Source organism: Erpetoichthys calabaricus, chromosome 1 (genome assembly GCF_900747795.2).
Source record: "Erpetoichthys calabaricus chromosome 1, fErpCal1.3, whole genome shotgun sequence".
NCBI classification, from domain to species: domain Eukaryota; kingdom Metazoa; phylum Chordata; class Cladistia; order Polypteriformes; family Polypteridae; genus Erpetoichthys; species Erpetoichthys calabaricus.
The window spans coordinates 247068898-247094717 of NC_041394.2; the positions used below are offsets into that span (position 1 = coordinate 247068898).

The following is a 25820-nucleotide window of genomic DNA, read 5'->3' on the forward strand; positions in this document are numbered from 1 at the left end:
CATGAGTACATTGTGAAAAGGTTAAAATTCCAAACAGACAGTGACTGAGTGTGATATCTTTATAGCAGTAGAGTTAATTACTGCACTACAGCATCATCCTTAATACATATATGTACATACATACAGTACATACATACAGTGCATAATTAAGATGTAAAATATATTTATTAATTGAAGGTTTTGTTACAGGTAATTACTTCCTTTTTAAAGATGCATTCTGTTCCCTCTTTCTTCTTCTGTGGTCCACCTGCAATGCTCGAACTAGTTTTACATTGTCTACATAGAAGTGTCTGTTTTTTTTTCTATCCAGGCGTGTGATCTTGGTTTTACAAATGAATAGTACTCCATCTTACAGTAGTTTTAAGGAAAACGCTTTGGCTATTATATTATACTGATAGTTTAATTAATAAGTAATAAAAGTAAGCTAAGCTGCAACACAAAAATGTATTTTGCTTGGGAATATCATATTTAAGGATTACTTCTGTAACAAACATTTTTCAAACACTTATTCTGAAACAAACTATTCTTTATACATTATATGGTCTAAGTATATTTTGAAGTCCAGTTTAATGCAGTTTCAGGCTCCTTCAAATAAGCACTAGACAGCCCCTATTTACAGAGCCTATTTCTATATAAGGGGGCACTTATAATGTCTTACCTGTGACTCCAGCATTAATTTGGCCAGATGTCTTCTTTCCTCTGGGGAGAATGTTTCCTTCTTCAGTTCTTCAAACCGCTGAAAGAACCACTCCCTCTCCTCAACTGTCTGCAGCTGGCTTGTCTCAATGGAGATATGACCACAGTATACATGATCCAAGTACCCTAATACATCCTCCAAAGAAGCTTCATTTTTTCCAAAATGTGGTAGACCTTTACAAAACAACATATGTTCAAAATGGTAATATGTTTAGTTATAATGGAAAAATAAACTTTCAGCATTGTTTAGACCTATCTCTGTAATGTACGGATACTCTCATATATGTATGTATATTTACTTCTAAAGATGTTTGCTCTGATATTCAAGTAAAAATTTCATAATTACGGGAGATGACAACATGTATATTGTTTTTTCTCAGCCCCTATCCTTTACAAATGAAACAATAGAGTATCCATTTACTTTGTGAAAACCCATTAAAGTTTTCTGAGGAGTTAAAACAAGAGGTACAAGGCATAAAACAGCTATAAATGGAATGCCATTTTGATCCAACTCTTCAGCAAGAGAAACAGATTTTTGCAAATTAAAACAGGACCCTTTGTTTATTATGTAGTAAGAACTTATACGTTCAACAGTTTGGACCTCTTAATACTAACATTTTTAAACACTCAACTGATAGCGAAAAGAAAGGAAAGACTGCAAAATGGATAACAGGCCAGAAACAAAATTACAGAGATGAATAAAAATGTTACTCAGTGGTGAATTTATCATTGGAGTTTATCTTCCCAGTTTCTGCATTACAGTGTACTATAAAATGGGACTAGATAAGAGCAAGAAGAAAGTACCCCATTCATGTTTAGTTTGCATATGATTAAACAGGAATGGTGAATATAGCTCACACACACCTTATCCCATGTTTAACAATGATCTAATTGTCTCATTTTAAATTTAACAATGGTCTAATGGACTACAGTAAAACATGTTTTCTCTTATACAAATCTTATAGATGTAAACTTCAGTTTCTTAAAAACAGAGCAATAACCAGGCCTGAAAAGAAAAATGTGTATTGGGTTGTATGATACATTTGTGGGGGTTTTTTCCTACAGCAGCTTACTTTGTTTTTCTTTATTTTTCTGTGGGAAATGTACAGTTTCACTGTTTGCCTGTGAATTAACCTGTACTTATGTCACAGACTTAAGGAAATATGTTTTTCAATTCATTGCTGCTAAAGAGTTATTGCCAATCTGAACAGCACTGGGCAGAAAATTTAAACAGAATATGTTATTATATATTGTAGACACTAGAGAAGTGTAGCAAAGCTCCAAGCCCTTGACACAACTACAAGAATGCGAGTCCCAGGTACAAAAGCACTCTCTAGAGGCCCCCAAATACCCCACCAGGGCTACCTCCAAAACTACAACTCTCATTCAGCACTGGGGGTGTCCAAATGGGAGCTATGCCATTGATGCTACAACCCAGTCGACTGGGGGAACACATGGCGTAAGGTGACATTGATTCCTGTCCTTCATTATATCTTAACAACTGAGAAAGAGGACACCAACCATCCTGGCCTGGACGCTAGTAATCAGTTCTCCATCCCAGTCAGAATGCCAGCCATCCTCGCCTTTCATCACTATACAAACAATACACACATATATATATTATTGTCACACATATTCACTTGGAAGTAAATTTCAGGGCTCATCAAACAGTAATTCTACCCCAAGTTGGGTAATGCCTCTCCTCTTCCTCTCACTGCAAGACTGACAGATGAAGACCCATAATATCACTTCCAGTGTCTGGCCTCCTGAACCCACCTCTTCTGCCTGCCTTGCCTGATACCCAGCTCCACCACCATCCTTCACTAGTCTAGCTGATGATTCACACTTGGAAAGATGCAGTTATTGCATGTTTATTAACACCTTTTCTTTCTCCCCTACAGATCCGCTGAACAGAAGCCTGCCAAACTCCACCTCTGCTTCCAGAACCCACCCTATCACTGACCTCACTTCCAGTTCCAACCCGTTGGACACACATCTTCCTTCTCAGCACCAGCTATAAAGGCGCCCACTTTCCCTCACTCATCAGTCCCATCTTGCACACAGTATGAAGTGACTACTTACGTACATTGAGTCTTATTGATTTACTGATTTGATTTTTTTCCCTCCTAAGAAAAAAGGAGACAATCTTTTTCTTGTCTCTCTTGTTTTTCCACAATACACACACATTATACACAGTGTATATATATATGTGGTGGGTGGCGGACTAAATATTCCGGCCCTCACCCCCAGGTGGAGCTCTCCCAACAGCGTGGACATTCCCCGAATTCCAGCAGGGCCTCATGGACTTTGTAGTTTATATGCACAGCCCTGCTGCATACCATGGGGACCACCAAGAGTTGCTGTGGGGAGGCTGCCGGACTCTTACTTGCCCTATAACCCGGAGGTGCATCATGATCACATGACAAGAGGCAACGACGTGCTTCCAGGTTGAAGAAAGGAGCTTTTTATCCGACCCGGAAGTGTTCATGATCACATGGACAGAAGGGAGAAACACTTCCGGGTCAGGGACTATATAAAGGACTCTGGGAAACCAGTACGCTGAGCTGAGCTGGGAGGAAGGGTGGCTAAGTGTCTGGGAGTGTGGAGGATTGATTAGTGTATTGTTTATTGATTTATGAATATTGTGGAGTAGAGGGTGCTTTGTGGACTGTATTGTTCAAATAAAAGTAGTATTTGGACTTTTACCTGGTGTCTGAAGTGGAGTCAGAGGGTTCAAGAGGACGATAAGGGCCTCAATCTGCGACAATATATATACACACACATATACACACACACACACACACACACACACACACACATACATATTAGGGCTGGGCAAGTTAACACGTTATTATCGTGTTAACGCATTAATTAAATAACGCAGTTTTTTTTATTGTTATTTTGAAAGCATCAGTCTCGCTAGCGATCTTCTTGTTAAAGTGCTTTTCGATACGCTTTTGCTAGAAGGAAAGTTAGCTTTGTTTCATTTGACCTAGATTCTCTGCGTGTGCATAGATAGGGAAGAGCAAACAGCTTCTAAAATGGCATGTGGAGCAATACAAAAGTGAATGCTCAAAGCAAAATAATCCGTGGATGACTTTTTTCATATTATCGCTGAATCGGACTCTGATTTGCCGGACTACGGTTTTGATGCAAGTGATCTGGAGATTTAGATCGAAAACGAAAGTGAGGTACCGGCATTAGCTGATTGGTACCCAGCTGATCGCGGTGCTGAACACATTTGTGTAGCTGATGCACCTATGGCAATGTTCACCTGGGAGGATAGACACTTACGATGACAGGAGATACAAACCATATTGTGTTTCACTGCAACTGCCACCCCCGTGCACCTGTCTCACAAAGACAGTCAGGCAGCCAGCCCACCATGTATGCCTGCTGGCTGTTGAGCCGCCCCCTGTGCAGCCGACAGCAGGCCCAACAGGCAGCAACAGCCGTTTTATGTTGATTAATGTGTGAAACCATTGCTTCGTGCACTTTTCAGAAAACTGAGTTAAATATAAAAATATTAGTCCTCAAAGAGTTGCTACTGAACATAGACTATTTATGCTGCTCCCTAATAAAAGAAAATGTCCCTGCTATTATCTGTTCAGATAAAAAAGGAAACAGATTTAGAAATGTTAACTTGCTGTTGCTCGGAAGGTGCCTGTTATAATGTGATGGTGGTGCTGGACTCTGAGGGTAACTTGTTTTTCTATAACAAACTAGACAAAACATTAATGTGGCAGTGGCAAATAGCTTTGGTTTTATATTTGATTTGATTACATTAATGTTTAAGTTGAGATTTACAAGATATATTTTAACTGCTACTATGTAAAGGGAATACTGCTGTTAAAAAGAACCTCATTTGTTTAAAGTTTTGGGAACCAAATACACGCAATACACTACTTTTAAGTTCATTATTGAAATTTGAACATAACAATGTGATTGTTGTGATTGTCTGTGATTAATCGTGATTAAAAATTTTAAATCACTTCCCAGGATTTAAAATCACCTGTAGCTCGGTAACTGTTTGACCTATTGACCTGAAATTTGGCACATATACTATGTGACCTCTACTATCCGCTTTCGGGGTGATTACTGACCTCCAAGGTCAAAGGTCAACCCAGGAAGGTCAAGGTCAAAAAGCAAATAACCTGTAGCCTAGGAGAGAATGCCTGTAGGAACTACTCTAGGCATCTCTCTCCTAGGAGGATTTTGTTTTTCCCACATGCTTGCATCGTTTGTGCATTAGCGGCTAAGCAAATGTCTTTCTTCAGAGGATTTGGTTGCCGATGTGCTTGCATCGTTTGTGCATTAGCAGCAGGAGGAAAAGTAAAAGGGATACCGTTTTGCCAATGTTTAGCGACTTTGTCTTTCTTCTGAGGTTTGTTTTTGCTGGCCTCGCTTGTGTTATTAGTGGCTAAGCGAGTTTTCTGTTTCTTCAGAAGTGGAGCCCTTACCCCAACTACATCTCTCACTTATGGGCCGGACAGACACACACACTTCCACGTGTAAACGTTTATATATACACACACACACACATCTCTCTATATATAAAAGAAAATCCTGGAATGGAAAAGCAAGTCTACGATACATGATCTTCTCAGAAGACATTTTAAACACCCACAAGACCAAAGACGCACCCTACTTACAATCTACCCGCAAGACCAAAAACACGCCCTATTTACAATCTATCAAATAGGACAATAGGCAGCAAAACATTCAGTCTTGTGAAGGATTTGAGCATACACAGATCCAGGGCTCTCAGCACATATAAAGCGTATAAGGACAGTGCGTTATAAATGAAATGTCGACATCTAAGCGAAGAAGAAAGCAGCGCAGAGAAAAAAAAAAAGAGCAAAAAAGAATAATCGAGGTGCAAATTCAGAAAATAAGGAAAGTAATTATCAGCCCAGAACAAGTGGAATTGGAAAAAAAAGCACGTCCAATCCGGCTCAGAATTAAAAGACAATGAGTAAAAGACAAAGTAGAACTTCATAAAGACGTTTACAAACGTTGGCGCTAAACACATGCAGAGCAGGTCAGAGACTATGAAACCAGTGAAATTAGAAAGGCTCAAAAAAAAAAAAAAAACAAAACAAAAAAAAATAACGGATCTATATGCATGTGGAGAAAGTTAAAGGATATGAAAGCAGGAAAATTAGAAAATATAAAAATAGAAAGTAAAGATCGCATTAGCGCAAACAAACAAACTGCCTCATTTAACTATGTACCAGTCTAACTTTGGTTTTGCGCAATAATTACTACACTATTGCACCTTAACACTTAATTCTACTTTATTCACATAATTTTACTTATTTATTATGTTCTACTAACTTTCAATCTATGACTTTTTGTTAATCTAACTGATATTCTTCTAACTTTGCACAGTTTTGGATAAGCGGATCAGGATGCATTTCACTGCGTGTTGTCCTGTATAACTATGCATGTGACAAATAAAGAATCTTGACAATTTCAAAAACGGAGTTTACCGCACATGCATTTATTGGTTACTTTGTTAATGTATATATATTTATCTGTCTGCGTATTTAAAAAGCTAAATTAACCCCAGGAGTCAAAAACGTTCTGACTAGCCCTTGTACAAAAACCTAGACAAAAGCTGGGGTATCACCTTGGTAACCCCATGTACTTTTGGAAATGTGAGAGGAAAATAGCACGACTTTACAGACAGGAGTCCAATGCAGAACTCTACTGACTTTTTTACTTAGTAAAAAAAAAAAATTATTGACTGCTGATGATGTAGATCGTTTTGTCTGTGCTAAAATTCCAAACAGAGAAACCTATCCTGACCTCATTAAAAAGATTCAGCATATTGGGACTCGTAAGATTACAAATATTGTTTTTACAGAAGTTCTGAAATAAAAGTGAAACTAATGAAATAGGAACAATTCAAAGAAAAAAAAAAATCTTAAAAGTGTGTATCTGGAAAACCAAACACGGGGGTTGGCGAGTGAAGCGAGCAGGGGGCAAAGCCCCCTAGTGTATGTATATATATATATATATATATAAATATAAATATAAATATATAAATATATATATATATATATATATATATATATATAGTCACACACGTGCACATGGGAGGCAGCTAAAGGGCTCCGAAGAAGGTAATTTCCAGTCAGACCAGAGGGTTACACACTGCACTAATCCTATTGCTTATCTCTCCGCAGACCAAATGCGGGAAATTCCGCCTGGCTCTCAAGACGATGTCACCTCCACTTCCACCCCAGAAGACATCACTTCCGGTTCCGCCCAGAACAGCCCACCTCCTAATGATGTAATTTCCACATCCCAAGAAGTCATAGCCCGATGACCTAATTTCCAGGTCCAGTCCCAAGATCCCTCCTCTTCCTGCTTTTCAAATATATATCTGCCATGTTTCCTAACCTGTTCCGGTCTGTTGTAGACTCTTGTCTGTAAAGACCTTTGCATCAACCTTTTTTGCAACTCAGCAGCCAATTCTCAATTATATGGGAGGCTGCCCCAAAACTCTTTATTGTGTCAAGGCTTGATTATTACCACAAATGGTTTAGTTGGCAGGATGGTGGACTTCTTGAGAAACCAAGAGCAGGACCAATACACACACAATACACACACATGCATTAAACTTTAAGTTTAAACCTCTGGCAATTTACTGCTTACATTTTCACCATTTTAGGTAATTTAATGCATTTAAACTGATTAAATTTGAAGAAAAACTGAAAAAACTGAGATGTTGTAAAACCTTTGATCAGTAGTGTATTATATATATATATATATATATATATATATATATATAAGTTTGTATGTATATAGAGTTTACAATTGTTTGTATGAAAAAAGGCATGCAGGTTATGATTATCACAAAAGCGTTATTAACTTAATAGCTTTATTAACTCAAAAGAATGTCACAATGGCACAGTGCACTTAGGTATAATCTCGTAAGTGCTCAAATTGCCGGCCTTATGTACTCACAACTGTAAACCTACTTTTACACATCTTGTGTATATATATTTGAACCCGGGACTAATAGTAATTGCTTTAGTGTGAAGCCAATCTATTTTATTTACAAAAATGTTGTGCTGTATGTTGTAAAACATTATACGCAATGGGAGCAACAGCTCTTTTGTAAGATATCGCCAATGACAGGCTAAAGCAAATTTTAAGGGATTGTGATGATGTGTTGGCTTATGATTATGACTAGTGTGGCGTACCTGGCTGGGATGCCCCTTCGATGTATGTTCCGAGGGAACAACCATGGGCTGCTCAATACCTCCCCCGGGACGCTTGGTGGCTGCCTCCCTGGCTGACGGTGGTGCCTCAGCTTCCCACAGGGCTCCATGGGAGATTGAGTTCTCCACAGCCCTGTTGGGATCTGGGGTGGCCGCCTGGGGTGCTGCATGGGTCCCTGAGCCCAGCTGGACTAATCTTCAGCTCCACCCGGGAGTACAACCAGAAACAGGTGATCAAGCACCAGGAGCACTTCCGGGTGGGCCATAAAAGGAGCCAGCAACCACCACTCCGGGGCCAGAGTCGGGAGGAGGAGGAGGACGAAGCTTGATGGGAGGAGTGGTGGTGGTGGTGCCAGAAGGGTGTGTTGTGTTGGAGAGTCTGTTTTTGGGACTGTGTTGTGTCTGTGGGGTTCACGGGGAAGACGTGCCCCATAGGTGAAGAAAAATAGAAGTCTTTTGTTTATTTTATACGTGCCTCTGTGTCAGTTTGTGTCGAGTCGGGCGCAATATAGCACCTTGTTACACTGGCTTATAAGCAAAGACTTCCTATAGCTGGCTTGTTGGAGTTGTGTGTTAAATGGGAGACTATGTTACAGAGACCATCACACAGAAATCATGTGATTCCTGTTCTGTTAAAAGTTTTAACACCAATAGGGTATTTGGTTTTTCTGTATGAACCAGCTAACCAGTCAGGAAGTTTGCAGTAATCAGTGAGACACATCATGTCATCTGTATGGGAAGGTATACTTAAGGTGCTACCCAGATACATGCAAAATCTTTACCATCAGGGTGAGCAATCTGAGGTTAAAAGGCAATTTGCAACAATTGTTGATTTTCCTAATGTAACTGGTGAATTTACTGTACACATGTTGCAATAAAGGCACCATAACAGAATGAACTTGCATTCAATTAATACACAATTATTATGTGATGTTCTATTGTGTCTGACTAATGTTGCTGTGCAGCTCAATCCACAATTCAATTATTTGATCAAATTGTAGTGTGGGAAGCAGACTTGAGGGTCATGCTGTGTGTGATGTTTGGCTTCCTGGTACTGTATGCAAGCCTAATTGATAGGATTGCAGTTAAGTTTATCACATTACAAACAACGTGTAAAATCTTGCTTTCAGGTGAAAGTAGGTACACCACAGAGAAGAGATATAATGAAATGCACTTCCACAGATAATTAGTGATAGAGCTGACCATTGATTCATTAAAAGGCAGATGGCAGTGTTTGGACTTGTGGCTGGCACACTGCTGTCCACCCCAGCAAAGGTTTGCCACATTGTGATGGCTTGGACCACCTCAATACATCAATAGAATGGCAATTCAAAGATGTTTGACTGTTGTATATTGAATGTAAACAGACTAGTATTAAATCATGTTGCCAAGTAAATCACAATGCTGCATTTTAATAAGTTCAGTTCTACGCATACTATGTGCATTAGTTCACATTGTGCTGGCAGTGGTCTGAGCAGTGAATGATAGGAGAGAGCAATAGCATTGTTCCATCAGCTGCTCCCATTATTGTTTTTTGCATACTATGTGCATTAGTTCACATTGTGCTGGCAGTGGTCTGAGCAGTGAATGATGGAACAATGCTATTGCTCTCTCCTATCAGCTGCTCCCATTATTGTTTTTTTTCCTTTTATTTTTGACTCCCATAAAGGCACCAGAAAAAATAATGTTTTTGGAATTCTCCACTGCAGTCAGTAATACCTCAAGTTCACATTGATTTAAGTTTCATTTTCTGTCATTTTTTCCCCTCTGTTCTTTCACCATGGTTTGTAATAAAGTGGTCACAGAGGAACATGGGAAAATTTATTAGATCACAAATATTTAAAAAAAGCATTTCTAAATTATATACTGCATGGTTACTGATAGGTGGTGACAGGGAGTGGCTAAAAGCATGTGCACCCATGCATAGATTTAAGTTGATCTGAGATTTATAAAGGAAATTGATGTATGTACATTTTTATAAACCTGTTTTTGTTGTGTGTATACTTTTTTACCCTTCTACCATAAGAGAAATCAGTTAAGCAATATTTTAAATATTAGGTCCCAGGTGTACAAAACTTGTAGAGACTTACCCAAGGATATTCATAGCTGTAATTGCTGTCAAAGGGGCTTCTACAAAGTACAGAATTAAGGGTCTGAATACTTATATGAATGAGAGATTTCACTTTTAGATTTTTCATAAATTTGCAAATTATTCTGAAAACATGTTTTCACTTCGTCATTATAGGCTGTTAAGTGCAGATTGAGGTGGGGAATGGTAGATATATCTGTTTAAAACTAAATCTACAACACAGCATTGTGCGTTGAAAGTAAAGGGATCTGAATGCTTTCTTAGTCCACGGCAGTAGGTAGGTAGGTATTATCATGGTATTACCCTCAACTTACTCAAATTCGTTACCAGGTTGGTCTACTCACACCTTAAGATTAACACACACAGACATACACATACACACAGGCCCTACCCACAAAAGTGTCGTATAAATAACGTGCTACTCCCTAACGCTTAAAGAGACTTGTTTATCTTTGGCAAGAACAACGTACGTTGTCTTAGATATACATCAAACTTAAATATTACTTTGGTCTCTAAGAATATATTTAAACTTACAAAGGCTCAACATCCTTGGCTATAGAGTGATTTATCAACCACTGATGTCTTATTTAACACAATATTCACTACTGGATGAGCTCTCCTCCTCAGCTGATAAACCTCATAGTTTGGATCATATGGCACTTCATTACTGCTCCTGGTGCTCTAAATATTTACCTTATTACTTCAATTACTCAAAATATAAAGACAATATATGAAAATTTAAAAGCAACTTGGTATTTAGTAAAGAACAAAAATACCAGTAGAGGATAGTATAAAAGAAAATGTAGACAGCAAAGTCTGGAAGTATATAGTCTTTAGAAAATGTTTATGAAAAATGTCAAAGATGAATGTTCTTGAACAGCTTTTGATCTAGTGATCAATATTGTTCATGAGAATGCTTTAGCTGATGATCAGATGAGAATAGTGACATGTCTCTCCCTTCTCCTGACATCGCTCTCCCTTCATCTCTTGGATGAGCCATATTTATTTTAAAATTCCAAATGGGATTTCAGAACATGTGATGTTACACACATTTGTTTGGCAGGCTGTCAATATGATGAATATCCTCGCTTATAATCTTTGATCGGTTTAAGTTTGTGTGTTTACATTCCTTTCCCAAGCTGTAAACCAATTTGGCAATTTCTACTCTCTGGCACCCATCCGTTTGCAGGTTATAAAGTAATCAATACAACCGGAGCATCATCCTGGTCTTTTGTGTTGTTTGCATAAATGTTTTAAAAGTGAGGTACAATTTGTGAAGAGAAGACACTTTGATGTGAACTGTCCTTGTAAAATTAAGTTAACCTTTGTTCGTGTAGGCAAAAATAAAATATTAAAATTAAAATCCACGACAAAACAGACAAATAGAACTGTATTTGTGCCCAGGGGATATATATAAACTACTTAAAAAAATTAAAGGAACACTTTAAAAACACATCAGGATCTCAATGGGGAAAAATAAAATCATGCTGGATATCTATACTGATATGGACTGGGTAATGTGCTGGGAACGAAAGGATGCCACATCGTTTGCTGGAAATGAAAACTATCAACCTACAGAGGGCTGAATTCAAAGACACCCCGAAAATCAAAGTGAAAAAATGATGCAGCAGGCTAGTCCATTTTGCCGAAATTTCATTGCAGCAACTCAGGGCATGCTCCGAATGAGACGACGGATGATTTCGTGTGGGATCTCCTCCCAGATCTGGACCAGGGCATCACTGAGCTCCTGGACAGTCTGAGGTGCAACCTGGCGGCATCGGATGGACTAAAACATAATGTCTCAGAGGTGTTCTATTGGATTTAGGTGAGGCGATTGTGGGGGCCAGTCAATGGTATCAATTCCTTCATTCTCCAGTACCTGCTTGCATACTCTTGCCACATAAGGCTGGGCATTGTCGTGCACCAGGAGGAACCCAGGACCCACTGCACCAGCATAGGGTCTGACAATGGGTCCAAGGATTTCATCCCGATACATAATGGCAGTCAAGGTGCCGTTGTCTAGCCTGTAGAGGTCTGTGCATCCCTCCATGGATATGCTTCCCCAGACCATCACTGACCCACCACCAAACCGGTCATGCTGATCGAGGTTACAGGCAGAACAACGTTCTCCATGGCTTCTCCAGACTCTTTCATGTCTGTCACACATGCTCAGTGTGAACCTGCTCTCATCTGTGAAAAGCACAGGGTGCCAGTGGTGGACCTGCTAATTCTGGTACTCTATGGCAAATACCAATCGAGTTCCACAGTGCTGGGCAGTGAGCACAGGGCCCACTAGAGGATGTTGAGCCCTCAGGCCACGCTCATGAAGTCTGTTTCTGATTGTTTGGTCAGAGACATTAATACCAGTGGCCTGCTGGAGGTCATTTTGTAGGGTTGTGGCTGTGCTCAACCTATTCCTCTTTCCCAAAGGAGCAGATACTGGTCCTGCTGATGGGTTAAGGGCCTTCTACGGCCCTATCCAGCTCTCCTGTCTCCTAGAATCTCCTCCATGCCTGTGTGACTGTGCTAGGAGACACAGCAAAGCTTCTGACAATAGCACGTATTGATGTGCCATCCTGGAGAAGTTGGACTACCTGTGCAACCTCTGTAGGGTCCAGGTATCACCTCATGCTACCAGTAATGACACTGACCATAGCCAAATGAAAAACTAGTGAAGAAACAGTCAGAAAAGATGAGAAGGGAAAAATGTCAGTGACCTTCACCTGTTAAACCATTCCTGTTTTGGGGGTCGTCTCATTGTTGCCCCTCTAGTGCACCTGCTGTTAATTTCATTAACACCAAAGCAGCTGAAACTGATTAACAACCCCCTCTGCTACTTAACTGACCAGATCAATATCCCAGATGTTTCATTGACTTGATGTTATACTCTGATTAAAAAATGTTCCTTTAATTTTTTGAGCAGTATATAATACACACACCAAGGTTATTAAAGTTAACGAAAACTAAAATCAAAACAAACGATTATTAAAAAACATTTCCATAACTGAAATAAAATAATTAACAAAACCGAAATGAAAAACTAAAACTAAACGAAACTATTAAAGTAGCTAAAAAGACTGAAATAAAATAATTACTAAAATATCTTTGGTTTTCGTTTTTGAATGAATATTCTTGCCGTTAGTCTTTAACCCTTGTAAGTTTTAACTCTAAACCAGAAAGTCCTCTCCCACGAGCCGCCCACACATATTCATCCAGTGAACGGCGGCTGGTGACAGAGGGCAGCTGTTCAGACAGCATTTGTGGTGACAGAGCGAGCTGAATGCGGGTGAGTAAAATGTGTGAAATAGAAAGCAATTTATGTGCCACCTTTCTTTGCGCTTGTTGTCTATCAAGATGTAATTCAAACAGCTGAAATCAGAATGTGCTGGTCAACAAAAACTTTATTGTATGGATAGAAAAATCTCAAGTGAGTAACATTTCAGTTTATTTCTCAGGTGACTGCTTTTTGTTGACGGCAATTCACCTGCCACTTCGCACAGGAGAAATCGTTTTTACTTTCTCATATATGAAGTATTGAGAAGGTATAGTAATCATGAAAAAATTTGACCTCGATATTTTGATGAATCTTGACGTTATAGACCTCCCAGAGTCCAAAAAATACAATTTTTTGGAATTGTGTGTGTGCACATGTGTCTATGTGTAAACACGATAACTCAAAAACGCAACTAGATAGATGGATGAAATTTGGCATGTGGTTGTTACACTACAATTGTAGATCTGTATTAACTTCTGGGCCAAATCCATCACCAGGAAGCGATACTTTACCTGAACACATACTCGATTTTTTTTTTTTTATTATTCATGCAGCTGCAGACACCGATTTATTCAACTTTACTTTTATAATAATTGTTCAATATATTATTAAATTGATTTGAGGTGTTGTTGATGGTTCCTTAATGTACATAATATAAAAATATAATCCTTGTCTTGCGGTTTACTCCTCAAATATCCAACCCCATATCCGAGTATACAAGAAAGTCTGCGGGAGACCACTTCTGTTTTTTTTAAATAAAAAGACACTGATCGATAGACTGACTGGATCATCATACAAGATCAGCATATTGTTGCTGACCAATCACTTTTGCTTTAAAAACATCGTTTAACAATGAACCGATACAAACAAAGGTAGGTAGGCGAAGAGAGTCTGCTAAGTGATGAAAAACTAAACATACTAATGGGTTTTTGTATTTATTCTATATTTGTTAATTTGTCTTTATTATTTCATATTCACAACTCAAAATACCTGATTGAAAGTAATCCATTAGCAGAATTATATTTTAAAATATTTGTCTTCCTTTTTTCAATGTTTTTCTCTCTCTCTCAAAATAGATAGTTGAAATATCATATTCTTTTTGTTCTTAACATCAGCCATATCATACATATTGCATACCAGGGATTTTTCCTGCCTTACATTCAAACCTACTGCGGTAGGCTCCAGGTTTCATGCGATCCTGCTCTGGATAAACAGGTTTAGATAATGAATCTATTGTTGTTAATCTCAGATGCTGTCCTTGTCATTTTATGCCTGTCCGTACTCCTATTACCTGCTCTTGCTCTGCTCATTAGGGGTTTACTGTCAAGTCTAAGAGTCCTGTTCTTTCTAAGCCTCCGTGATTTTCATGAGAAAATATTTTAAAAATTATAAAATTGTGTAAAATTGTTCATATTCAGTATCTAGTTTTGATAATGCTTGTTTTTATCAGACAAAAACAAAACCAGATAGTAAACCATGTAGTGTAGTAAGCTTTCACTAACATTAATCTGTTAAGTATACAGTTCTGTCTGATTGTGACACAAAACTAAACTCCATAAGGAGCTCCATGCCATAATTACTAAAACTACAATGAATAGATATAGAAATGTCTTTGTGAAATAAAAACTAAACTAAAACTAAAAATACATGATGAATGAAAACTAAAACTAAACTGAATTTCCAAGTAAGGACAGAAAAAATATAGAAATAAAAACAAATATTAAAAGGTAAAACTATAATAACTGTGACACACACACAGTATAAATATCCTTCCATGCGTCTCTGACAGCAGAAAAAGACAGGGTAGAGACAGTAGCAGAACTTTGCACAAGATTATTTATATTATACAAGTTTAATTGAATTTAATGTCTCAGTGTGCCACTAGGGGACTGTGTAGTACCACAAAGTGAACCCTAGGTAGACAAACAAGGGAAGGAAAAAAATTGAAAAGCAAGAGGAGCCACACATGTGATCAAGTCATAATGATGAAAAAATATTAATAATAATTAATCATGCAGACGAGTAGTTAACTATGTGAAATTTTCCAGCACATGATTGCAACATTTAGCTTGCTTAAAAATGCAGATTTTTTTAGAAGCAAGCACAGGTTTAAAAGAGAAATGGGAAGGAATATTGTCATTTTTGTGTACAAAAATAATGCAACCTTTTACTGAATTTCTTACAAAAATCAATAAACAATCCTGGCTAAAACTTGAAGTGAAAGTAAAAGAAACCAACCATTGATCCATCTTCTAACCCACTTTTTACTATTCAGAGTCAGAAGGAGGTGGAGGTGGCAAGACAAGAATCTGACTCAAACAGGCCCCCAAATCATACTGGACCAATTTATGGTCATCGAATTACTTAACATGCATGTCTTTAGCATGTGATAGAAAACCAGTTAAACGGCACAACCCTCCCTGTTTTTTACAAAATCTATGGGATAAATGTCAGCCTTTTAAGTGCATTGTCTTCTAGCTGTAATAATTCAATATGAAAATTCACTGAACAAACGTGTGGGTTTTGAACCTTAAATTGTTTAGGCATGTTAAGATTTTGTTACTTACTTTCTAAATATTACATTAAACCAGTTGTTTTTCTAACACACATAAGAAAATTCACTTGATTTGGCTTTTTCTTGACAGTTATTTGCAACTCAATAAAAACCAAAAGAAGGGAAGTAACGAGCTCAGTGGTGCAGGGACTAGCACTGCCACAGCTTCAGTACACTGGTTTAATTCCAGATATGGTCATTGTGTGTTTGAATGTTCTCCCAATGTCTGTGTAGGCTTATCTTCCACATCCCAAACAAATACTGTACCTGTTAAGTTCATTGTTGATTCTAAATTGGCCCAGTGTGAGTGTGGACTGGTTTACTTTCTAATGCTGAATTAAAAGTAACCTTGGCATTTTTTATAACCGATGAGTTCAACAATGAAGTCTGGGAAAAGGATAGATAGACTGCAGTGAATCCGAATGTACCAAATTTGATAAGAGCTTGATTAGACCAAATTGGGTAATAGGTATGAGAACTACAAGCACCCTCATAATTATGTGTGAAATGCATGACAGATTTCTCATTCAATAGGTTGCATGTGTTAATGATTCAGATATCTCATGCAAAAGAGAATTTCACCAGAAGAAGTCAGCAATTTAGTTAAAAGTCAGTCACAATAAAAACTAGCGACCACACTGACATTCCAGGGTTGAACAGGAACAGCTTGTGTTTATTTGCTTGCAAGTGTGTTTATTACTAATACACAACTATGCTGGCACTGCGGAAACATGAATAACTTTCTCTAGCAAGACTCAAAGGAGATGGCAAGGTGCCATTCATTATTCTAACAGTCTCTGAAAAGCTAACCCAAGGTACTTAATCTAAATTAAAAAAATAAACAAAATAAATTTGTAAATATATATTCCTGTGCAAAAGGCACAATAATAGTGATGTTCCCACCTAAGTAATCTCATTAATAAATGGCTGTGTGAGTTTTTCTCTTTTCACTCCTTTTACTGAAAATCTTCAGTTCATGATACTAATACCTTTTAGACAGTTAACTACTTTAAACCAGTTTTAAACAAATGTGGATCAGAAAATGTAGGCTGTATTTAAATTAAACTGTTTTGCCTATAGAAGCTGTTTGGTAAAACTCCAATTAAACAAACATGTATTTAATTAAAAACGACAAAGCATTTTGAAACTCACTTTATCTAAATCAGGGTTAACAGTATAAAGTAAATTAAAAGAAGTACCGCTTGTATTAAAAGGTCCATGCAATGTTTGCTTTAGGAGGTGGATCTCTGGCACCATGTCCATCACAGCTTGGCCGCCGAACAAGGGGTTTATCTTTGCAGCTTTGTGTCCATGTGCTCGATATGTTGCTAAGAGCAGCTCCAGTTGAGGATCTGTCAACCAATTAGACGTTATATCAAATATGTGTCATTATAACTCCATTAGCATTCTATATTTTTTACATAAAATCACCTTTCATATTTTTTGTATAAAGAATACAAGAGTACATATGGCTGCAAGATGGACACAAGACAGGATTATGTAACATATGCTAAAGGTATGCTGTAAACACGGTCTTTTTACTCAATATCCCAAAGGAACAAATTATCATTTTTTTATTATCAAGTAGAAAAGAATGTGTTATAGACAGTACTATCACAGATCTATTTTCGTCCCAGTTCGTTCACATGAGAAATTCTTGGTGTTAAAGCAGGGGTCCCTCACATGTTAATAAGCTTTGACACAGTTTAAACCCATTGTATTGTGTACTTTATCCAGACACCCAAAACAAAACAAAAAAAACACAAAACAAAAACATAAAACATCAAAATTCGTGCTCCTCAGATATAAATGTGACATAAAACGCCGCCAACATGCAGCTGGCATGTAGGCTCTACGTTGGCCGACCTCTTTCCCACGTACGTACATTTGTTTGCTGAGCGACTGTTATTGCAAATTACTCTATTGATTGAAATCCAAAAGTTAACTACTATTCTTCTCGTTGTGAACGTTTAATCAACGCTATAGCGCATTTCAGAATAGTAAGACACTGCGCGTCCACGCCTACCTTGCTTTCTGGGGACATTCTCCAAAAGACTTCCAGTTACGCCAGGCTCGTTGTTCCTCGTTGCCCAGGGTTTGTACCCATAGACTCCTTTGTGGGTGTAATAGAAATTGCATAGGAAGGGACGAAGAACATTTCTAATGGCTCCAGCTGATAAAGCGCAGCGTTTCGCTGCCACAATGAAAGACGTCATTTTTGATGGCAAATTCTTTCAGTTCATCGTTTAAACCATTCTTCCATTAGGCGGCCATCAAAAGCGTGTAAACTTGAGCCGCAGAAAACACCTCCCGCTCCAATTGGACGATCGAGCAACTGCTTATTTTTACAGGAAAGTCGGGTTATATCTAGCACTCGGGCACAGTTGTTTCTTCGTGTCCATGACTTGCAGTCTGTGAAGCTAAAACGTTTACAAAAGTTAATCAATAATGAAAGCGTACATGCGGATGGAATATGTCGAATAAATAGCTGCATTTAGGCGCCTGAATGCGATCTCTATCTATCTATCGTTTCATGTTGTTGTGTAGTTTTAAACTATCAGATACAAACAAGTTAAAGCGCCATTACATACTGTGCTATTAAAACAAAACTTTAATAGGGTAAGGGGAAAAGGCCACCTCGCTTGTGTGACACGCGGAGTTTCACATAAAAGATGACGTTAGAGATCTTTGATCTGTTTAACTTAACGCATTGCCACAAATATTGAACACTTTAAATGCTTTTGCCCAACTACGAAAAAAATCTGTACACTTTATTAATATCTATTGGGCAAAGCAAATGTATGTAAAAGAGCAGAACTCTAGATACGTCAATAAAGAGAGTTCAAAGCGCAAGTTATAACAAATGCCTCTACCACAGAACAATGATAAGCAGTAAATTTAGTGACAGGTTCCACACTGAAGACGGCGCCAGCCAGACTACGCTGCAAAAGCCGCTCTGCTTCGTCCTTGACACTCTGTGTGAGTGGTGAGCGATCACGACCGATATCGCCTGTGATGATATAAGTAATAAAAACAATGAAACAAAAGGCTATAGTTAGATAATTGTTCATATATTTATTTTAAGGATTTTAAAACGAATACGATTGTAAATATTTATATATTTAATACATTTGTAGTATTTTCTTTTACATTTTATTCAGGCACTATATTGGACAAACCATTCGTAGAGGTCCTCAGAAAAAGGGGCGGATTTGTTTTTTTTTCACGTATATTCTACCTGGAAATAAATCTGATGTTTACAGAAGTTGCAGGTAAACATATATCATATTTTTTGAAATTTCAGTATTTACTACTGTTTACAGCGAGTTTAAAATAATAGGAATGCCGTCGAACACTTTTAAGAAGGTTTACCTGAATCGTAATGCGAGGCAATCAAATGTTGCATTTTAAATGGGTTTTCACTTTTCACAGGCCTGCACCTGTAATTTGGATATTACCTGTCTACGGCTACCAGAATTGTGGGAGTGATTTGATTATTGCTGCGTGGGAAAATTGCACACATCCAAAAGTCGGCAGTGTTTTGTTTTCCTGCTAATCATTCATCCATGCTGCTTAGTACGGACACGCTGATGATAAACGGTTTGACTTTTTTCCTATTAACTGATGCTCTTTAACAGTCTCCACATTATTGAAGTGATCAACGTTTTGCTGTGTCAAACTTGTTTCTGGTTTTATAACTTACGTGTGTTTCAACCTTAGCGCTTCCTTCTGTCATTCGTTAATTTATTTTAGTTTAGAATTGTTATGTTTTAATGTAAATTTTTTCGCTTCTGTTTATCCATGTGAAACACCAACGCACAGAATGAATGATCCTTGTAAATTAGGTGGGACATCTTGCCTTAGTGGTCATTTTAAGTACCCCGGTCTTTCCCTAAGTTATAATTATAATAGATTGTATTTATATGTCGCTTTTCAGAGAAATTCAGAATGACCAGCAGGGCATATGCAATATTGGAAATATGTAATCTTCATGTAAAACAATTAAAAAGATAAGTATAGAAGAAGCAAAGCTTTGAATTAAAATAAGAGACAATAAACCAGGAAAAAATACAAAATACTACAAGAAAACCCTGAACTAATAATTTATGATATTAACGAAAATCAACCTGGGAGACTGGACAAGAGTGTGTAAAGTGAGAGAATGGTCAGAATACCCGAGTAAGTTAAATGCCTTCTTGAACGGATTAGTTTAAAGTTTGTTTTTTAAGAGAACGAATGTAGTCAGCTGATCTCATTCATTTAGGGAGATCGTTCCAAAGTCTGGGCGCAATAAAGCTGACGGCTCTGTCACCCATTGAGCACACATTAGTTTGCGGCACAACAAAATTTACAGAATTGGTAGATCTTCGTAGGGGAACAGGAATATGGTGGTGGAGGAGGCTGTAGTTCGATGCGGTTATAATTTCTGCATTAATTATGCCAGTAAGCCAAAGGCTTAAAATGCTTTTGTAAAGTTTAACTTAGAAAAAAACAATCTAAATTTAAAGAAGTAAAAGATTTTGAAGTGGTGTATTATTTTATGTATTTGCTGCATGTAATTTTCTTCTTTTGTTTTCTTTGGACACTGTATATGCACACCAGGTACTTACGGTTGAATGAACCTAAAAAAATGTCACGTTAAAATAATAATATTGTAATGAAAATAATGTGGAAAGCACAGCAGTCAAATATACTAGTGGAATGGAATATGGATTTGTTGGTGACGTATCTAACCTTTTTAAAGAATGTTTTAATCATGTCTTTACTTAACTAGGTAAGTTGATTAGGAAACAGTTTATACTAGTTCAGAACAATCAATGTATTTTGTTCACAAGTAGGTTAAATAATTTTCTTTATAAAACACATTGTGATTATACTTGGTGTGTTAGGAGCCATTTATAAATATGGCTGAATTGATTAGATCAATAGCTTCTGTACCTGCAGCCTCACGTTTTCAGCTAAAGTTTGTGCTACATCACACAATCTGTCATTTTATGCTTTGACAAGGGTAACATATCTTGTATAATGTCCATCCATTGTCTAAATCTGATCTGATTGCACCAGTCTATTTCAGAACATGCAAACCTACTCAACCACATGAGCCCAGTTTAATGTCACCAATTAACCATGTATGTATGTCTTTGAAATGCTGTAAGAAACCCCACACATACATGAAAAGAACATTCAATTCCACTTTTGCATTGTGTACTTTTCAGTCATAACTAAAGCTTTCAAAATAATGTGACATAAGTTGCTAGTGTTTTATAAAAACAAACAGAAGACTTTTTAATGGTTTACCATCATTATATTTGAGAAAATTGTTTCAATTGTAATTTATAGCAACACTGTCTTAAATATTTTAATAAATTAAAAGCAGTCAGAAACATACTATGACACAAAAAGTACTAAGTTGATAATGAGTTAAATATGCCTTTTAAAACTACAGCTTTCTAATAACAAGCTCTTTATTCAATGACTTACCTTATTGGTGATAAGGTAATTGAAATTTTCTGAAATGCCTCATAGTGATTGAATCACTTTATTTTTTGACTATATATTTGACTACTCATTTAATATTTGTAATATAGGTATGCTTATTCTCAGCTGCTGTAATAATACAAAACAATTCTAAAGGGACTTTTGACTGAGTAGAAGTGAGTTTTTTAAGTGTCATTTTGGTTTAGAAGGTTAGAATGAAAATAAAACGGAGGATCATTATGAACAATGCTGTTCATCCTCTTTCTGATACACTAGCACTGAGTACTTTCAGGAAACAAATTACTCAGCAGAAGTGTGTAAGCAATGGTATTAGGGCTTCCTTATGCCAACAGCAATACACTTTTGAATGCCTTACTGTTACTGTAACCGATTGACTGATTTCAATAACTTGAATTTTTTTATCCCTTTAAAAAACTATTTACACTATGCTCACATAACCAGACACATAAAAGCCTTATCATCTGTATTATTTCTATAAACTATAGAACACGTGTTACCTGTCTATGACAAAATGAAATTATGTAATTGTTCAGTAACCATAAAAAACTAAAAATTAAAATATATGCTTTTTAACTAATACAATATGTACAGAAAGTTTTTATCCATAATACATATGGCATACAAGAAAATTAACTGCTACTCATAATTACAAGTTTTTATGTTGTACAATTTCTTCTGTAAAGTACTTATCCGAAATAAAGTTTAATTTAAAATGAAGTAGTTTTCACCATTTGTCTAACAAAAAACATTCTTACACAGTGATTCAATTAATTGATATGGCAGTTAAACACTGCTTAAATCTAAATATATTTGCATTATAGTTTTGTATTGTTTTTAATCATTAATTCCATTGCAGTTTTTTGCTGTTAAAATATACATTTCCAATATTATACAGTGTGGTTTTTTTTTTTTGTTTGTTTTAACAGCGTACCAGTTAGACATTCCTAATTCTTGAGGTGTAATTTTAAATTTGGATTACCATTTTAATTATGAAGTACTTGTTTCTTACCAAAATATATACAGATTTGTGGTCAGTCAATCTGAGCATCACTACCTCTGTACCTCCTCAAATGGTGGTCTTTTTTCGGCTGCTCCCGTTAGGGGTTGCCACAGTGGATCATCTTCTTCCATATCTTTTTATCCTGTGCATCTTGTTCTGCTACACCCATCACCTGCATGTCCAATCTCACCACATCCATAAACCTTCTCTTAGACCTTCCTCTTTTCCTTTTGCATGGCAGCTCTATACTTAGCATCCTTCTCCCAATATACTCAGCATCTCTCCTTTGCACATGTCCAAACCAACAGCAACTCGCCTCTCTGACTGTCTCCCAACCGTCCAACTTGAGCAGACCCTCTAATGTACTCCTGTCTATTCCTGTCCATCCTCGTCACACCCAATACAAATCTTAGCTTCTTTAACTCTGCCACCGCCAGCTCTGTCTCCTGCTTTTTCTGGTCAATGCCACCATCTCCAACCCATATAACATAGCTGGTCTCACTACCGTCCTGTAGACCTTCCATTTCACTCTTGCGGATACTCGTGTGTCACAAATTACTTCTGTCACTCTTCTCCACCCATTCCACTCTGCCTGCACTCTCTTTTTCACCTCTCTTCCACAATCCCCATTACTCTGTACTATTGATCCCAAGAATTTAAACTCCCCCACCTTCGCCAACTCAACTCCTTGCATCCTCATCATTCCACTGACCTCCCTCTCATTTATGCACATGTATTCTGTCTTAATCCTACTGACCTTCATTCCTCTCCTCTCTAGAGCATATCTGCACCTCTCCAGGATCTCCTCAACCTGCTCAAATGGTAAAAGATGAAAAATGTTAGTCTAAGTGATATGGGCCTGCTGTTGTAATCAATAAGTAACGACCATTGCAATAATATTTGGATTTTCTCTATAACGGGTAATTTGTTCTTCTACTAGGTCATAAAATAATCCTTAAAGAGAGGCTGTACCCTTAGCCTTCTTAGCATTACATTTTTTCTCAAAAAAAACGTAAGAACCATTGTATTTTTTGTCTTGAAAAATGACATTTTTATTCTCATCTCTCTACTGTAAAATGTGCAAAACACAAAGTACAGTCAGAAGTGTAGATAGTATAATAATGATATGAACAACACACTGCATACGTGCGAGTGAAGAGAGAATCACTTTTGGTTTCATTGACTGTGTCAGTTTCTCAGCCTGGAAACAGATTCACCCCGTCATTACTGCTGAGAGGCATTTTTTACATGACGCCATTATGAGGCTAGGAGTGGGTGCGTCTGCATAGTTGCCTGGGTAATTCTCGTAAGACTGCAAGACACACCCATATCGTTCCCCGAGTTATGCCCAGCACTAACATTGTTGGCACTTTTACAGCCAGAGTAGCCCTCGGGTCTTACACAGGACATGTCTACACCATTGCCTGAGAGACCCTCTGGTCTAATGCTAAGGAGGTTAACAGCTATTGACAAACACTAACTACTACATTTCTGTTCCATTCTCCAATGGATTAAATACTAAGTATGACATTTTTGTTATATTATTTATGAATGTATTTATTATTTATTTTACATGTATCTTACAATCCAGTGTCCCCTGAGAGAGATTTAATTATTGTCTTTATTACACAAAAATCCCACTCTGATATTTTTTTTTTTTTACTAAGTTTGAGCTGGAGTGCTCATAGTAATAATGCAAGTTTAAATGTATTAATAAAAAGTTTCATTAAACATGCTACAAAAACCCTTGTTAGCAATGAAAATAAAAAAATTTGGAAGAAAAGCTGATATAAAATTTGTAAGCATGTTAATCCAACTGACTGTGATAATAGTAACATAAACGTGCACTCCACAATCTATAGGTACTTCATAAGGTGGATGAGTGGTACTTTCACATACAATATAGTACAGATATGTACTTCTGGATAGCTGGGCACTATTATTTGTTAAATAAAAAAAAAATGCTCAATCATTTTAAAGTTTGAGTGTTTCTGGATAACTTCTGTTTTTAAATCCTGCCTAACTTTTTTGCCTGATCTGAGGTTCATACTTTGGCTGACTGGCATCAAATCACTGTTAGTGGCGACTGCATGCTTTCATCCATTGTCCTTTTAGAATCCATCCATCCATTTTCCAACCCGCTGAATCCGAACACATTTTCACGCTTGTCTGCTGGAGCCAATCCCAGCCAACACGGGGCACAAGGCAGGAACCAATCCCGGGCAGGGTGCCAACCCACCGCAGGACACACACAAACACACCCACACACCAAGCACACACTAGGGCCAATTTAGAATCGCCAATCCACCTAACCTGTATGTCTTTGGACAGTGGGAGGAAACCGGAGCGCCCGGAGGAAACCCTCACAGACATGGGGAGAACATGCAAACATGGAAGCAAACCCGGGTCTCCTAACCGCGAGGCAGCAGTGCTACCCACTGCGCCACCATGCTGACTCCTTTTAGAATAGAAGTCTAAAACTCTATACTTAGGGTGTAGTCACATTAGGCACATTTGTTCTGTACTGTGCCCATGTGCAATTGTCCCCCTCCCTACTCCCCCACTGGCCTGCACTCACACTGCACTTAACGATCTGGGCCGGGTACGCTTTCGTCATGACCATGCGACTTTGTGTAAAGCCAAAACGAGATCCAAACACGGTGTGACAGCATGCATGTCAGAATGATTTTTACTTATTTTGTGGTTGTTTTGGAGTCGTGTAGGGCAGGATAATGCTCTACCCTCTACCCGCATTTATTTAGTGTACAGCGCAGTGTTTTGTTGTTAATCGTGTCACATGTCCAAGAAGATTTTTACAGTGACAAATGATGTTAAGAGAGGAATTTGCAGCGTTTCTTGCCAATTACAATTCACGTTCATGAGTAAAGTGAGAATGAAAACCTGTTTTTAACTCAGTGCAATTCTCATTTCATACAATATCTATCTGACTTGTCACATCATTGATGTCATGTCTGTTTTCTGTGCTTGGGCAAGTTTAGTGATCACACTGTTCCCAAATGCTATTGAACCATGTTTTGGCCCACCTCTTCCAAGTGGACCAGGGTACAGTACGGTTGGCCCTGCATGGATTGATCACACTAGTTAAATAAACTAGACTTTGCAGGGTTACATGCTGACAAATGTGCTTGGGCGTGGAACAAATTACCAGTGTCAGTACACCCTTAGATAGCTGCAGATTTTCATTCCAGACAAATTATTAATCCGTTCAATCTGACTATTTTTATTTTTGTAAGAAACATATGTCTGTTAGGTGCCTTTTTTTTTTTTTTTTTTGCAAGCTCTCTTTGTGGGGGGTCCTTGATTCCCAAGCAGTTTTTTTTTGTTCATTATTTAAAACACAGAGATCCCCGCCTCCTCACCCTGCTACATCTCGTCCCAACTTGTGTATAAAGCATGTACAATAATTACAATAATGCTAAAGCAACAATGAAGTGAAATGGAGACACAGTGCCTGT

The 25820-nt window shown here is 37.7% G+C and overlaps 2 protein-coding genes across 3 annotated transcripts in view; one reads left to right on the forward strand and one right to left on the reverse strand.

Moving 5' to 3' along the window:
* dhtkd1 (dehydrogenase E1 and transketolase domain containing 1) overlaps positions 1-18443 on the reverse strand; it is an 82189-nt gene extending 63746 nt beyond the window's left edge. For both annotated transcript variants that reach the window (XR_007934942.1, XM_028813800.2), the window contains exons 1-3: positions 17872-18443; positions 17045-17197; positions 659-870 (exon numbers count right to left, since the gene is read on the reverse strand). Coding sequence is in view for 1 of the 2 variants with exons in the window: in XM_028813800.2 (XP_028669633.1) it covers positions 659-870; positions 17045-17197; positions 17872-18061 (555 nt within the window). In the remaining variant the exon portion in view is untranslated. The remainder of the gene's footprint in view (positions 1-658; positions 871-17044; positions 17198-17871) is intronic.
* A 513-nt stretch (positions 18444-18956) lies between these two features.
* Positions 18957-25820, forward strand: part of LOC114660836 (regulator of nonsense transcripts 2) — a 102158-nt gene continuing 95294 nt past the window's right edge. Inside the window, 2 exon segments of the mRNA XM_028813786.2 lie at positions 18957-19117; positions 19278-19445. The gene's annotated coding sequence lies outside the window, so the exon portion shown is untranslated.